The sequence below is a fragment of the Gastrolobium bilobum genome, unplaced genomic scaffold (assembly GCF_033153095.1).
Source record: "Gastrolobium bilobum isolate Gb01-03AN ecotype WA unplaced genomic scaffold, APGP_CSIRO_Gbil_v1 utg4519, whole genome shotgun sequence".
NCBI lineage: Eukaryota > Viridiplantae > Streptophyta > Magnoliopsida > Fabales > Fabaceae > Gastrolobium > Gastrolobium bilobum.
The window spans coordinates 84,238-98,534 of record NW_026898712.1 but is presented as its reverse complement, the minus strand read 5'-3'; the positions used below and the strand labels follow the sequence as shown (position 1 = coordinate 98,534).

The following is a 14,297-nucleotide window of genomic DNA, read 5'->3' as shown; positions in this document are numbered from 1 at the left end:
CTCCCCTAGCCGTTGTCCTCGACCTGCTCTACTCGAGGATATAAACCCGGAACATAAATGATATTTTAAAATCCATATCCATTGTCGTATAAATACACATAAATTATAAAGAAATCTGCAAAACAACATAAGTCAGAAATGATATTCTAACCCACAAATGAATACATTCTCATTTTCGTGTAAACACACAAGAAATTGTAGAGCTTACCAAACAAGCAATCACTAATATCGAATTAAGTTCTTCTGAACTAAATTTATATCTCAAGTGAATATGCAAGGACATTTCTACCCCTAATTCATTTAAAATGCATCGTGATCTTAACTTAGAAATTTTAATTACAAATGTATCCTTAATTTATTTATTTTGTTATTATTTTAAAATCTGTATTACTTTTAAGTAATTAGAGTTTAAATATGTTTTTAATCTCTAAAAATATATTACATTTAATTTTAATTTTAGTTTCAGTCTAAATTTTTCTGAAAGTGTGCCATGTTAGTCCTTAATATTATGAGAGCCCCGTTAAGTGGTAACATGGCTAATAAAATTCCAACTCAAGCATATCATGCATATCCCATATAACATTACACTATTCGCCGCCATTGATATTAAGGATGAGTTGGAATTATTGTAAAATGGAAAAAGTGAGTGTGGTTTTAAAAGATATAAAATTGTGTTATTTTAGTAAAAAAAATACTGTATTTTATAGTGAAAGAAACGGTTATATGACAGAAATTATGGTGGAAAAGAGTGAGAATTTTTTTAATTTAAACATTAAATAAAACAAAGTAATTTCAACTAAAATGACTATCCTTTAAAAGAACAAATATTTTTTCCTTGTAACTTGACAAGAAAATTTTGCCTAATTAATCTTTTATGTGATAAAAGAAAGGGGTCAATGTAGATAAGTCATCTACATTGAGCTTAAAACAATGTCGTTTTGAGGCGATAATCAAGGTATTTTTGTAATTATAATTTATTTCAGGATTATAATAGTCTTTTTTATTATATTTTTAACTCAAAATGACATCATATTGGGAGCGAATGTAAATAACGTATCTACATTCCCTGTAAAGACATTAAAGCCTAAAAGAAAACTTCTCAATTATTATTATTAGAGTTCGTTATTTTTCTAAAGTTACTTTAGATAACTTTGCCTGATGTTCACCTAAAAAATGTCGTTTTGGCAGAAATCATGGTATGTTTGTAATTTTAATTTATTTCAGGATTAAAATAGTCTTTATCATTCTAATTTTTAAATTTTTCAATCCAAAATGACTTCGTTTCGATAAATATTAGACAAAATTATTTAAAATAACATTAGATATTTTTTTCCCTTATTATTATTATTATTTTCTTTTCATCCCATTCAATGTTATTAAAACCGGCCCGATTATTGACCCGGTCGAGGTACTGAGTCACTGGGTTACTGGTTCAATCAGTGGGTCACTGGTTCAATCGCATGACCCAGTAATTATATGTAATTTTATAATTTATATTAAAAAATTATAAACATACTCAAATATCTAAAAATAATAATAAAAATTTCAAATATTTTAATTTAAAAAATAATAAATCACATATTATTATCCAATAAAGAATCAAACAAAAATATAATGATCATGATACGTGGCTTTATGTTTAAAAAACGACATCTCTAACTATAAATCAAATCAAAATTTTCTGGATAGTGCATAATTAAGATTATATTAATGTTGTAGGTACATAATTTATGTAAGTCAATAAGTAAAAAAATATTCAAATATGTCCATTATGATTTATTTTTTTTGAAAAAATAAATAATTTGAATTTTTTTTTATATTTTGGGATTGGGCCGGGTCACCGATTTTCATGAAAACCGGACGGGTCACACCGGTTCTGATGCATGACCGATCCGTTACTTCATCCGAATCGGTTAGATGACCGATTCACCGGTTCCCGGATCAACCCGGCCGGGTCTGTCCGGTTTTAATAACACTGATCCCATTTGTATTTCAGATAACAAATATGACCAGTATCTGCTGCATCCATGCTTGATGTTTACTAAGTGGCCCATATTATCTCTTTGAGTAGTCCACTGGGTCAGTCTTGATGGGCCTCCACTTTCTTGGATCTTTATTTTTGCACTCTTATTTAGCTCTTCATTCACTAATTGGCAGGGATTTTGACATTTTTGGACTTATTTTTGTCAAAGGAATTTTGGGAGCGGTCTTTGAATTCAAGCCCAAAAGTAAATCAATTTACTCTTCTACCCAAGTTTAAGTCCAACAACAACTACTTCCAAAATACAAATGAAACATCACACATACGAGTAAGAGAGATCAAACAGTATCAAACACAAACATGCTAAGGTGAAAGCTTAGGATTCTATATTTTTAATGTTTTCCAATTAATGTAAGGTCCATCTTAGGATTCTATATTTCTGAACAAGACTCAAGACCCAAAAAAAGATGCTTAACTAAAGAGCTCCGGATAAGCAAGGCTAAGATTCAGAGAATAAAAATAAAGGTGAAAGCTACAAACACCAAACTTAAAAAGAAGCCTTTACAGGTCCTCCATATCCAAAACTCTAAATTATTACCCCCCCCCCCCCCCCCCCCCCCCCCCCCCCCCCCCCCCCAAATTCTCATACTTTCCAAGTCATAAATTCGAAGATACCATTTAGCTGATCCAATTCCATTTTGACTAGTCAATCATATAATGGAACTGAACCTAACCACCAACCAAGGACATATTGATAGTGGTTTCATGTGAACTAGGGAATAATAAATTAACCATATATAAAAAGCCTAGCAAATAGTTTCACTGTTTATGTTTAGCTTGTTAATCATGGCAGTACCTTTATCAGTTCCCGACATATATGCTATAGCCTCGTGATGCAGATTACAATACCCCTGTTGATTTGCTTTTTTGGTGATTAACAAGTCCTTTATTGATTTTTTATTTTTTCCAAAAAAAGAGTTGAGCCAACCATAAACTCATGTGATGAATAAACACTGTTAATTTCCTTTAGATCTGGAACAAAATAATATGATCCTCTCCTTATAAGATTGACTCATAGATTGTAAAATAAATATGCCCCTATTGAATTTTGTATATCATAAATGGACTCATTTTAGTCCTTTACGGACTAATATGGGTCTTTTTTGAATTTGTGAAGGACCACGATGAGTCTTTTTGTTTGATAAGGACTAAAACGGACATCGTAAAATTTGCTGAGGATCAAAAAAAATATTTACTCTAATATAAATAAACTACCGTCGCACTGCTGAGTTCAATGGGACCGTAGTACTTAAAGTTCTCTCCCAAACACCAAGTCCTAATGTTAGTTATAATGATGGACATAATCAGTCGAAAAATGATTACATGGTCTTATAAAGAATTGGAGATATAAGAAAAACTTGAACGCTTTACTTGAAATCACTTTATGCCAAACATCAATCCCCATGCGATAGTGCTGCATATGATTAACCAAAATGATTAAAAAAATATATATATATTGCCTTGCTACATAAGGGAACACCGGCATTCACAATAATGTATCTATATGGAGATTAAACCAGAAAATATAGGGATAATACAGATGACACCCTATATATGTATCATACAAATTTAAGTAACAGTTTTTTCAGTGATGTAAGGTATGGTTAGAGGCCAGAACTTTTGGCGGGCACTGGTAGCACTTGGCAAATAGTCCGAATGTGTCAACCTGTCTGATGAAGTTTGTCATGCTGGCCCACCCTCCAAATCCAAAGCCCACCACAAGAACCCACACCACTATAAATGCATTCACCACATACATGACCGTCCAGTTAGGGATGAAGAAGGGCAATTTCTCTGCGGCATTCTGTTTACACAAGACCAGAAAATAAATAACCACGAGCCTTGAAATTGTTAGCTTGTGTTTTTAACTGTTCATGTGTCAAAAAGTATTGTCAGCTCACAATGATAACATAGAACTGGTCATGAACATGAACACCTGTTACCGTGAGTACTGTGTTAGGTTCTCATTGTTAAAATGTTGATTGGTCATAGCACAGTATCAGTGGTAGTATGACTATAGCATATTACTGAATGACAAAGAAATGACACCAACTTCATCTAGTCTCATAAAATTTTCAAATTCCTATAATTACTAGAACTAAATTTCTGGTACTATCATAGGATCTTTACCATAATGCTCAATGTGAGGGTGAGTAATATTATTAGCAATTGCAAACCATGATAAACATGCCCCAAATGTGACTATTAGCATATAAAAGGGACATATTCCCACAAGGCTTCCCGATTTACGAGAAAGTAGGGGTGAGGGTCGATTATAAATCCCTTTAAATTAATGATATTCAGGCCACAAAAGAAACAATCTTACCGCTGCCTCAAGACTCGTACTCTAATTATTAGCATATGTTATAAAATATAAATAGAGAATAGAAATTCACGGAGGACACAGTAAATCTAGTTAGATGAGACACATATCAGGTAGATTGGACCATTTTACCTGTCTTGCGGAGGCAGACTTGTATGTGAGCATATGAGCAGAAGCAGGAATGATGTAGACGGTGAAACTGACCAAAAGGGCCCCTACAGCTGAGTTAATGGGCCCAAAAAATGGGAAAATAATAGCCAAAAACCATATTGGTATCACCACAGGCAACCTGGCCAGAGCCCTCAAACATATGCTCTTTGTGTCATGCATTCCAATAACTTTCTCCCACACAAAATACAATGGTGTACAAGCAAACCCAAAGGTGATAAACTGTCAAATACATAGAAAACAAATCAGTTAGTAACAACCTAAAGCAACATATACACTTCTTTACTTTTGTCATTTGGTTAGGTAATTGTTTATTGTTTAGTAAAATTAGTAAATGTGAAGAATGTCAGGGGAGGGAAACCATAGATGGACCTGGTGAATGAGCATAAGGATGACACCAGCATCACGCCAGCCAGAGCGGGGGAGGAGCGAGAAGGCATTGGAATGATCCAGAAGTTGGTCACCAAAGGCCCAGTAAACGGCAGTAGCAGATGGTAGGGTGAGGGTGAACACATAAAGAGTTGCATAAAGGTATATATATTTGAACTTCTGAGGCTTCCACATTGCATGCATGATTTCCCTGCAATAATCATATCATTATGGTCTATCTTAGTGTTTACTGCAACTTAAATCTACAAATGAATCACACATATACCCCACTCTCACACATATCCTGCTATATGACCGAATGTGATAGAACTGTTTTCAGCTGACTTTGTACCCTTTGTTTTTTTCTAGTCAATACTTTAATGCTAAACATTGGAGAACTTCTAAGTTAGACCAAGATTAGTTCATTTTTTTAGTATAACTCAAGGTATCCCCGGCCGACAGCTGAAGACTAATTCCCTCGAGGCTTACAGATCACCGAACCCTATCAACAAAGCTTTTTCATATACACTGCCAGGAAGATTAGTGCATTTTAATGCTAAATAGTAAACACACGCTTTTAAATATATGGCACTATTTATCTAGTTGGACACTTGGACTGTCCAATAATTCCTTGTGGATGATGCTAGAGAGACAGACAGACATAATTAATGTGTGTATTTATGTTGGAACTTTTGTATGCCTAGCATTACCTTTCCTTTTACTTGAGAGATAGTAAAATAAACAACTAGGACATATCATGCGGTAAAATGTCACTACTATGTTATAGATAATAATAAATATACCATATTGACAGAGTCTTTGGGGAAAAAAGCAAAATCTGAAAACAACACACAGAGCTTCACACTTATTAGAAAAAATGTTCAACTGGGATTTGGAAAAATTTTAGTACTAATGACAGAGTATAATTTTAGCCAAGATATAGTATTGTATCGAAGTGTCATTATAATGCAGGACAGTGCCGCAATTAAAGAAAGGCCAGTTCAATGAAATTCTCCAATTCTCTTTAATGTATGTCCTAGACAATAACGTAGAAAATCATGATTATTGTGTCTAACTTAATAAGCAAAATATTATAAAAAGTGCATACACTGTGACGGCGTGCCCGCCGAAAGTATAGAGTATGTTGGTGGCGCCTGTGAAATACAAAACCAACTTGTTTGGTCCTGAGTGCGTTACATTTTCAACCTGCAATTTAAAAAAAAAAAAAAAGATTTTAAACAAAGCTCAGATGAAACAATTTCAAGGGAGAGAAACCCCACTGTAGAAATAATCAAAGACCGTTGGTGTTGCTTACCTGGCCATGAACAAGGGCAGCAATGGTCAAATACCAAGCAGTGTAAGTGGTCATGCCAAGGCCAAGGAAAGACCAAATCCTGTAGTTATGGAATGATGGTATGAACACTGTGGTGGCACAGCAAGCTCCAAAAATGTAGGTCCAAGTCCTCTTGTCCAAGTGATCATTTATGTAGTATATATTACTGCAATATCACACCCCCCCAAAGCAAAGCAATTAAGTAAATAATCTAAGGTTCCTCACTTCTCCTGTCACTTTTGCAGCAAACACATTTATACTAAAATTCTTTGATGGATCCTGGCATTTAAAAAAAAAAATTCCCAGGATCCGCCAGTGAATCTTAGTATAAATAAATGTTGCTGCAAAATTTCTCATTTGCAACAAGAATAAAAGGATTTAAGTCATAAAATCAAATAAAGGTTATAATAAGAGGAAATGGAGACCTTGCACAAGCTATAAGCTGGATGACAGATCCAAAGAGGAGAAAAGTGCAGTTGAAGGCCAATCCAACAGCTTTCCAGTATGGACCCAGTAAACCTTCCAACACTTCAAACCACTACAAAGATTGAAATCAAACCATGAAACTTGTTCCATATAGAAAAATTCAGAGTAAAAATGGTACTGGGTATGGGGTTAAGAAAAAAAAAAGAATTTTTTTTTTTGCAATTGTTGGAATCTAACCTGAATGACATGGTTTTTGAAGCTGACATTCTCTTTCTCTTTCCGGCTTCTGTACTCAATGTACAGAATGCTAATTAAATAAGCAGTCCAACTACCAAGAAGGCCATAGAAGACTTGGAATATGATGCCTGAGAGCATTCCCAGCTGAGAGAAAGAGTAAGGTAGTGTCAACAGAACCTGTGCAACCTGCACAACACAAAAACCAGAAAAAAAAAGGATCAAAGTTAGTAACTTTCTTATACTCAGCTGAAACTATACTAAGAATCTCAATTCATATTATGAGACTTCTTGTTACCTGGTTTGAGGCACAGCTGAACCAAGCATCATAGGCAGACCCACCATGCCAAAGAGCACTTTTTAAGCTAAAATGTGAAATATTTGTCTTCTCTTCCTCTCCCTCGTCACGTTCAATAGTCTGGTTCAGGCTTGGCATCATGGCTTCTTCCACTTGCTTCTGGGCTAACATTTTTTTTTTTTTTTTTTTGAATCTCTGGAAACAGATTTACACAATCAAACACAGAACAGAAGAGAATTTTCTCTTTGGAATATACCAAATTATGTAGGAAAACAGAAAGACAGAAAGTTGCTTAATCTTGGACAATAATGTTGCTTTGTGATTTATAACTCAGAAGGAGAGGAAAGAAGGGAGCTTTTAAGTTTCAGGTGTGAGTCGTGTGAGTGTGTTGTGTGTGTGCCAACCAGCAAATAAGGGTAGCTTCCTTGTAACTCCTTCCAAAACAGAGTGCTTATCTCGTTTTCCCTTCTGAAATGAGCAAAAAGATTAGACAACAGCACCACCTTATAGTGCAGCTCTTGCTGCTTTACTCATAACTCTCTCTCTCTCTCTCTCTCTCTCAGTTGGGAGAGCCTTAAATATGCTTGCTTTTGAAGCACTTTTTTTTCTGGTACCCTTCACCCTGCTTTTGAGATTTTTCAGTTTAACCTCTTAAATGCGGGGTTATGTATGTTCCGTGCACGAGAATTGGCACAAGGTAGCTATTTCAATGCATGAAATGGAAACCAAGCAAGCATGAAACAGTTACGAGTACTTACTGGTTGGTATTAAAAAATGGTAAAAAGGTTGGGTTAAGGTGGTGTGAGAAATGACCAAAGTTGAATGAATACTTAGATAGAGGAATGGTGTGGATTCTTGGAGTTAGAGAATCGAGATCTGACAAAAACGAACAGGGTGGTACACCTGAAACTGAGAGGGTAAACTAAGGTACTGTAACTCTTCTCAGCGTGTGACCCTTATAATAAAGAAGCCAATGGCCATTTGGCAAAAGAAGAAAACTGTTTCAACTGTATCTCTGTAGTTTATCTGTGGTTTGGGTTCCTCTTATAGTGTGTACTTGTCCTCTCTCTGTCTCTCTCTTGTTGGTATTTGTCTGTGTTCTGTGTACGGTGAGAGCACTTTCAGTGCAACGTATGACAGTAGATTTTACATTATATATTTTGCAAAATACATTTATTTATTTTTATTTTATTTCTTTATATTTTTTATTTGAATTCATTTATTATTAACCTCAATTAGTTTGAGATAAAAATATTATGGGATTTGCATCTATCATGTCACATGACACAAAAAAGTTTCTTACACACACAATATTTTGTGGAGCCCACACTTTTTTAAGCAAAAATAAAATAAAATCTAAGAAATGCAAAACGAATCTCTATAACATTACACGATCACTTTTCTTACTACATAACTCTTATAAAACCCAAATATTATTATTGGTGATGTTGATATTAATACAATATAAAATACAAAAGTTTTTTCTTCTCAAAAATAATAAAAACTGATATGGCACGTTACCGTTGATCCATTGTACCTATTACAGAGTACTGTAAATTTTGTAGTGTACGGTTTGTTTTGGTTGTCAAAAAACATCTTCAGATGGTGGATGAGCACGAATCATGAATGATTAGGAGGGTCAATATTCAATAGTCCATTCTCATTTTGAGAAGGCAAATAGATATATTCTTTTTTTCTGAAGTGGAGATTTAGATAGAATTTTTTTTTTGGTACACTAGATTTATATAGAGTCAATGGGAGTATGGGACAATGAACAAAGCGCACATTTTTTTTGTAAAAAATTACCCGAATGTTAAGCTTTGTAATTTTTTTTCTCAAAATATCACGTCACTTAACTCGTTACAATACTTGGCGAGTTAGATATTGACACGTGGCAGAAGATGCATGACCACGTAAGTCGTTGCATAGTACAGCGAGATTACGTGACATCAAGCATGCAGAAATATCTATGGTACTACTGCTTTACTATTCACTCAATGCATCTATCCAATAAAAAATGAGGAATGACTGTCATGCTTGTATGGAAAGGAGAGAAAAATATTTTTTTTATCTAAGTATCACTTGTTGAATGGCAGATGTACCTACTACAGATGTACAAAAGATGATCTCCAAACATGCTACGCAGCATAGCATGTTTCGTCAACTTCTGACATGTGATAAACGTGCTATGCAGCATAACATGTTACGTGTGTGTCATAAAATAATTTAAATTAATATAAAATTAAACTAAGATAATTAACAAACATAAATTACGTTTAATTTATTAACACTTCTAAATAAAATTACATTACTTAACGGAAGAGCCGGCAAAACGAGCTCGACTCGAAGGGCTAACTCGCCCCATCTGCTAAACGGGACGGGGCGGGTTGAGTTTTTCAACCCATCTCAAAAGCGGGGCGAGGTGGGCTCATTTTTTGACGAGTTGATAGTGGGCATAGGCGGGTCGAAGCAGGTCAGTGTAAAATAGGTTCGGGCTGGCGGACCAACCTACTCAACCCACCAAACTAGGTGGGGTGGGCTGGCTTGTTTTTTGGCGGGGTGGGGCTGGGCGGGGCGAGGCGCCCACTTTGCTACCTCTACTTAACAGTTAAAAAAAAATTAACTTAACATAAACTATATCAATTGAAATTAATTAACACTCCAAAATTAATTAATTAATAGTTATAAAATAATTTAAATTAATATAGACTGAATTAAACTACAATAGTTAACAAACATAAATTACATTTAATTCATTAACACTCCTTAATTAAATTAAATTACTTAATAGTTCAAAAAAATTAACATAACTTAAACTAAATTAAATGAAATTAATTAACACTTCTAAAAATAATTAATTAATAGTTATAAAAATTTAAATTATTATAGACCGAATTAAACTAAAATATATAATTTAAATTATTTTATAACTATTAATTAATTATTTTTAGGAGCGTTATTAATTTCATGACACACACATAACATGCTATGCTGCATAACACGTTTGCCACGTGTCAGAAACTGACTAAACATGCTATGTTGCATAACACGTTTGCCACGTGTCAGAAACTGACTAAACATGCTATGCTGCATAGCGTGTTTGATGCCACGTAACCTCGCTGCATTGCGCAGTCACTTACGTGGCTATGCACCTTCTACCACGTGTCAACACCTAACTTGCTAGGTGTTGTAGCGAGTTAGGTGATGTGGTATCTTGGAATTTATTTTTGTAAAATATGGCATTCAGGTAATTTTTTACAAAAAGTATGGCAGTTTGGTCATTGTACGTAGAGTTAATACATAAATAATTATACAATAGAAAAATATTTATCAAATCTAAAAAAAAAATTATGGTTTTTTTTTTCTCAATATTCCAATTGATTTTTCTTTTCGCGATGAGTCCGATTTGAAATGGTCCAAATTTAAAAGTTTTAAACCCCTTTTAAAGGTGGTACTGAAGAGAATCAAACATATTCTCTCACTCTCACCTGCTCAGCTTCAATGCACCAACTGAACTATCACTATTTGATAATAAACTAATTTTCTTAAATTTGAATGGTTAATTCCAAGTTCCAACTTCTATACATCTATATTATAATAAAATTGCCTTAAAGAGATAATTAACAGTAGCATTAACTATTAAATATAATTATTTGAAGACATAATAAATATAATTTAATTATAAATTTTTTGCATTATATTTTTTCTTAATAATTATTTCTCATTATTAATAAAATTCTAAAAATTCCTCTTTTATTTAAAAAGTATATAGGCTTTTTGACTATTATGAGAAAAAAAAAATTAATTTATACTCCTTAAACGGCCAACTTATTTTACCCTTTGTATTAAATGACTTTATGTTAATAGCCACATTTATTATCACATTCATCAAAACTCAATTATATTAAATTACTTGTGAAATGAGGAGGCATCGTTGAACGATTCATAAAATAACATTAAATTATTTTTAATATTATTCCAATTAACATTAATGATAAATCAAATTTTATATATTTTTCATAAAATAAATTAATACATGGAACGAGTTAATGATGAAATCCTTAAATAAATTGGTCACGGCGAATGTAATGGGGATAATTTAAAATATTTGACTTGTCAAAAAGTCCGATTTACTTAAAAAGGCAATCAATCTTAAATATAATATTAATTCAAAAATAATTAGTTAAAATAATAAAATATAAATTTCGTAGATAAATTAACAATTTTATACATGAATATTTCTTTTGGGTAAAAAAATTCATTTTTAATAAAATTATAAAAAAGTAAAACTATAAGGACTTCGCATTTAATAAATAGCCATTTAACACGTTAAAATAAATTATGACCTATCTTTGTTCTTGCTTTTTTTTATACTTAATTTACATAACAAATAAGCAAACTAAATTAAATCAAGTCATTGAATTATAATTTTAAATATTTTTTAGCCAAAAATTATATTTAAAATATTTTAAGGCCTTATCCACGAAAGTCTCAAAGTCATTAATTAGCTTGCATTTAATGTCTTTTATTAAATGAATTTACTTATTTAAAGAATAAAATATTAGACTTTTTTAAGTTTGTAAAATTTCAAAAATTTCCACGTGTTTTTTTTCTTATACTTTTTTTTAATGATTTTTTTCATTTTAATTCACCTTTTAATTAACACCATTAAAATTTAAACTAACTTATCTATTTTATCTCCTGATTTGCCTACTGCAAAAGCACTAATTTAACCATATAAACGATTCTCTTCTTTAATAGTGCAATTAAGCGGATTATTTTCAGCATTAATACCCGAACGCTATTAATCAAGTTTGAGTGTAAACATGACTCTACCCCGAGTGATATACCAAACATGATAGGTATGGCGTTGGGAACACATTTGCCACAATTCCACAAGCATAATTAATGAGTCTTCCGACGTTAATTAATGAGTCTTCCGACGTTAAAACAAACATACTCTAACAAGTTGTTAGAGTAATGATGGCGGAGCAATAAAACATTTTGAACTAATACTTTAATTTAAGCAATAAAACAGTCCATTTGCTAGCAAATTTAATGATATAATTTTTTTTAAAAAAATAAATGTAATAATACATTAGTATTTGAAAAATGAGTTTAAGAATTTATTCTTTAATTAAAAAATAAAATCCCAAAACAGAAGAGATACTTCCGTAACTCTGCAACTATATTCTATAATTAAAGAGAGGTATTTTCAGTTTACTAAAAAAAAATAAAAAGGTATTTTCACTGACGTAACTTACCATATGCTTAAAGAAAACGTAGATTTTGGTTAAAGAGAGACGAGGATGTTAGTTTGTGCTTTAGGGATAATTTAACTGTACTTTCAATTTGTGATTATTAAACTTAGAGGAGTTTATGTCTTGATAAAGAAGATGCTTCCACTTCCATAGTATATTAGTTATGTCAATTTTACATTAGTATTTGTAATTATTATACTTGCTTCGCTTACATAGTAATTTTGGTTTGTTGAGAATATAATTGTTGATACGATAACATAATTGACGATTTAACAAAGTATTTATGTGTTTAATCATTTTCCAAGATCCTATCAAATATTTTGCTAACTAGTTATATAGCAAACATATACATTAATAAAAGTTATAATTTTCTTTTTTCTTCCCTGTGTAATTTTCTAGCCACAGATTTAGTTATAAATGAAAATTTAAACATGTATGTATAAGTATTTCTAATCCATAAGAGACTTTTCAGTGTGTTTTTTCTCCATTCGCATACTTTTTGAGAAAATTTCCCAGGAGGTCACTCATCCCAGAATTACTTCAAGTCAAGAATGTTTAACTGTGGAGTTCTTCCGTTCTGGGCTACCAAAAAATGAATGTATCTTGTTAGTATATGTAGTACCAATTAATTCTTATAAGCTATCTCAAATTGTACAGTCTCATACCTGCACAGTCTTTGGAATCTCTCTTTCGGGTGTTGATTTGATTCATTCATTCATGTAACCCCCACTGGAAGCCTGTCAGGAGCCGCTCCTTGTCCATGCCCTTTCGTACCGGCGATCTCTCCCTCATCCTCGTCAGCGCTCGGGATGTTACAATGTACCCAAAAAAATATATTATAAAGCAATTTCCCATTTTAGTAACCAATTTATTAATTTAAACATTTAAATATAAAAAGGATAAAGTTATAAACACAAATTACTTTCAAGTTTTAACTATCTTTAAACATTTCATACTTTTGTACTAGTTCAAATGTTTATTATTATTATCTTGGGGCATGATATATTTACCACAAAAAATATTTACCACATTTACAACCAACTTAATCACTGTTAATTTCTGTCAATCTAACGGTTATAAATTATTGGGTTTATTCAAAATTAATTATTAGTTAATAAGTACAACCCAATAATTTCAAATAAGTTATAACTGTTAGATTGACGAAAATCATCGGTGATTAGATTGGTTGTAAATGTGGTAAATATTTTTTGTGGTAAGTATATCCTTCCCCTATTATCTTAATGGAAAACAAAAAAAATTATTAGATACCAAGGTGGAAAATTGCTTAATATTTATTTTTATCTTTATTGGATATCTATACACTATTTAGATTTAATTATATTTTATATAAAATAGAAAATGATCATTCGGGTAGGATCAACTTACACCGTTATAAGAATAATAAATTTTACATCAAATCTTAACAATTGATTTTTATGAATCTAGTGGTTGTGATATATTGGGTTACACTTATTAATTAATTATTAATTTTCGATAAATCATAAGCATTAGATACACAAAAATCAATGATTAAAATTTGATGTAAGACTTATTATTCTTATATCGATGTAAGTTGATCCTATACGAATGAACATAAGCAATACATACAAATCATTCCTTATTTTTTCCCGGCAGTAAAAATCAACCATTTTTCAAGTAAATATCTTTAATTTATAATATAACATACACCAATACAAAATGATAATAAATGAGAACGTGAAATGAGTTAAATAACCATTTGATCTTACATTAATAGTTAAATTTAACTCTTCGTACACTTCACATGATTATTTTTCTTACACACACACAACCTTTTTAAAATCCTCACGGACACATAATTTGGC

The 14,297-nt window shown here is 32.0% G+C and overlaps 1 protein-coding gene across 2 annotated transcripts; it reads right to left on the bottom strand.

The window, feature by feature from the left end:
• Positions 1 to 3,526: 3,526 nt before the first annotated feature.
• On the bottom strand, positions 3,527 to 8,200 carry LOC133318634 (auxin transporter-like protein 1). Of its 2 annotated transcripts, XM_061520659.1 has the most exons (10): positions 7,193 to 8,194; positions 6,898 to 7,083; positions 6,660 to 6,772; positions 6,217 to 6,400; positions 6,010 to 6,107; positions 4,905 to 5,112; positions 4,497 to 4,754; positions 4,382 to 4,386; positions 4,252 to 4,278; positions 3,527 to 3,849 (listed from the first exon to the last, which is right to left on the bottom strand). In XM_061520659.1, the coding sequence occupies exons 1-10, from the start codon at positions 7,361 to 7,363 to the stop codon at positions 3,627 to 3,629; spliced, it is 1,473 nt and encodes a 490-aa protein (XP_061376643.1). In that variant the 5' UTR covers positions 7,364 to 8,194; the 3' UTR covers positions 3,527 to 3,626. The 2 variants fall into 2 exon arrangements, with proteins under 2 accessions (XP_061376643.1, XP_061376642.1); XM_061520658.1 differs by lacking the exons at positions 4,252 to 4,278; positions 4,382 to 4,386 and having other exon boundaries at positions 3,527 to 3,845; positions 7,193 to 7,387; positions 8,096 to 8,200.
• Positions 8,201 to 14,297: the final 6,097 nt, after the last annotated feature.

Bases quoted from the DNA above. Each gene is read 5' to 3' on its own strand.
- LOC133318634 (XM_061520659.1), bottom strand. From the start codon at position 7,363: ATGTTAGCCCAGAAGCAAGTGGAAGAAGCCATGATGCCAAGCCTGAAC. The intron at 7,084-7,192 runs GTAACAAGAAGT...TGTGTTGTGCAG, and splicing joins TCAGCTGTGCCTCAAACCAG to GTTGCACAGGTTCTGTTGAC. The intron at 6,773-6,897 runs GTTAGATTCCAA...CAATCTTTGTAG, and splicing joins TCAAAAACCATGTCATTCAG to TGGTTTGAAGTGTTGGAAGG.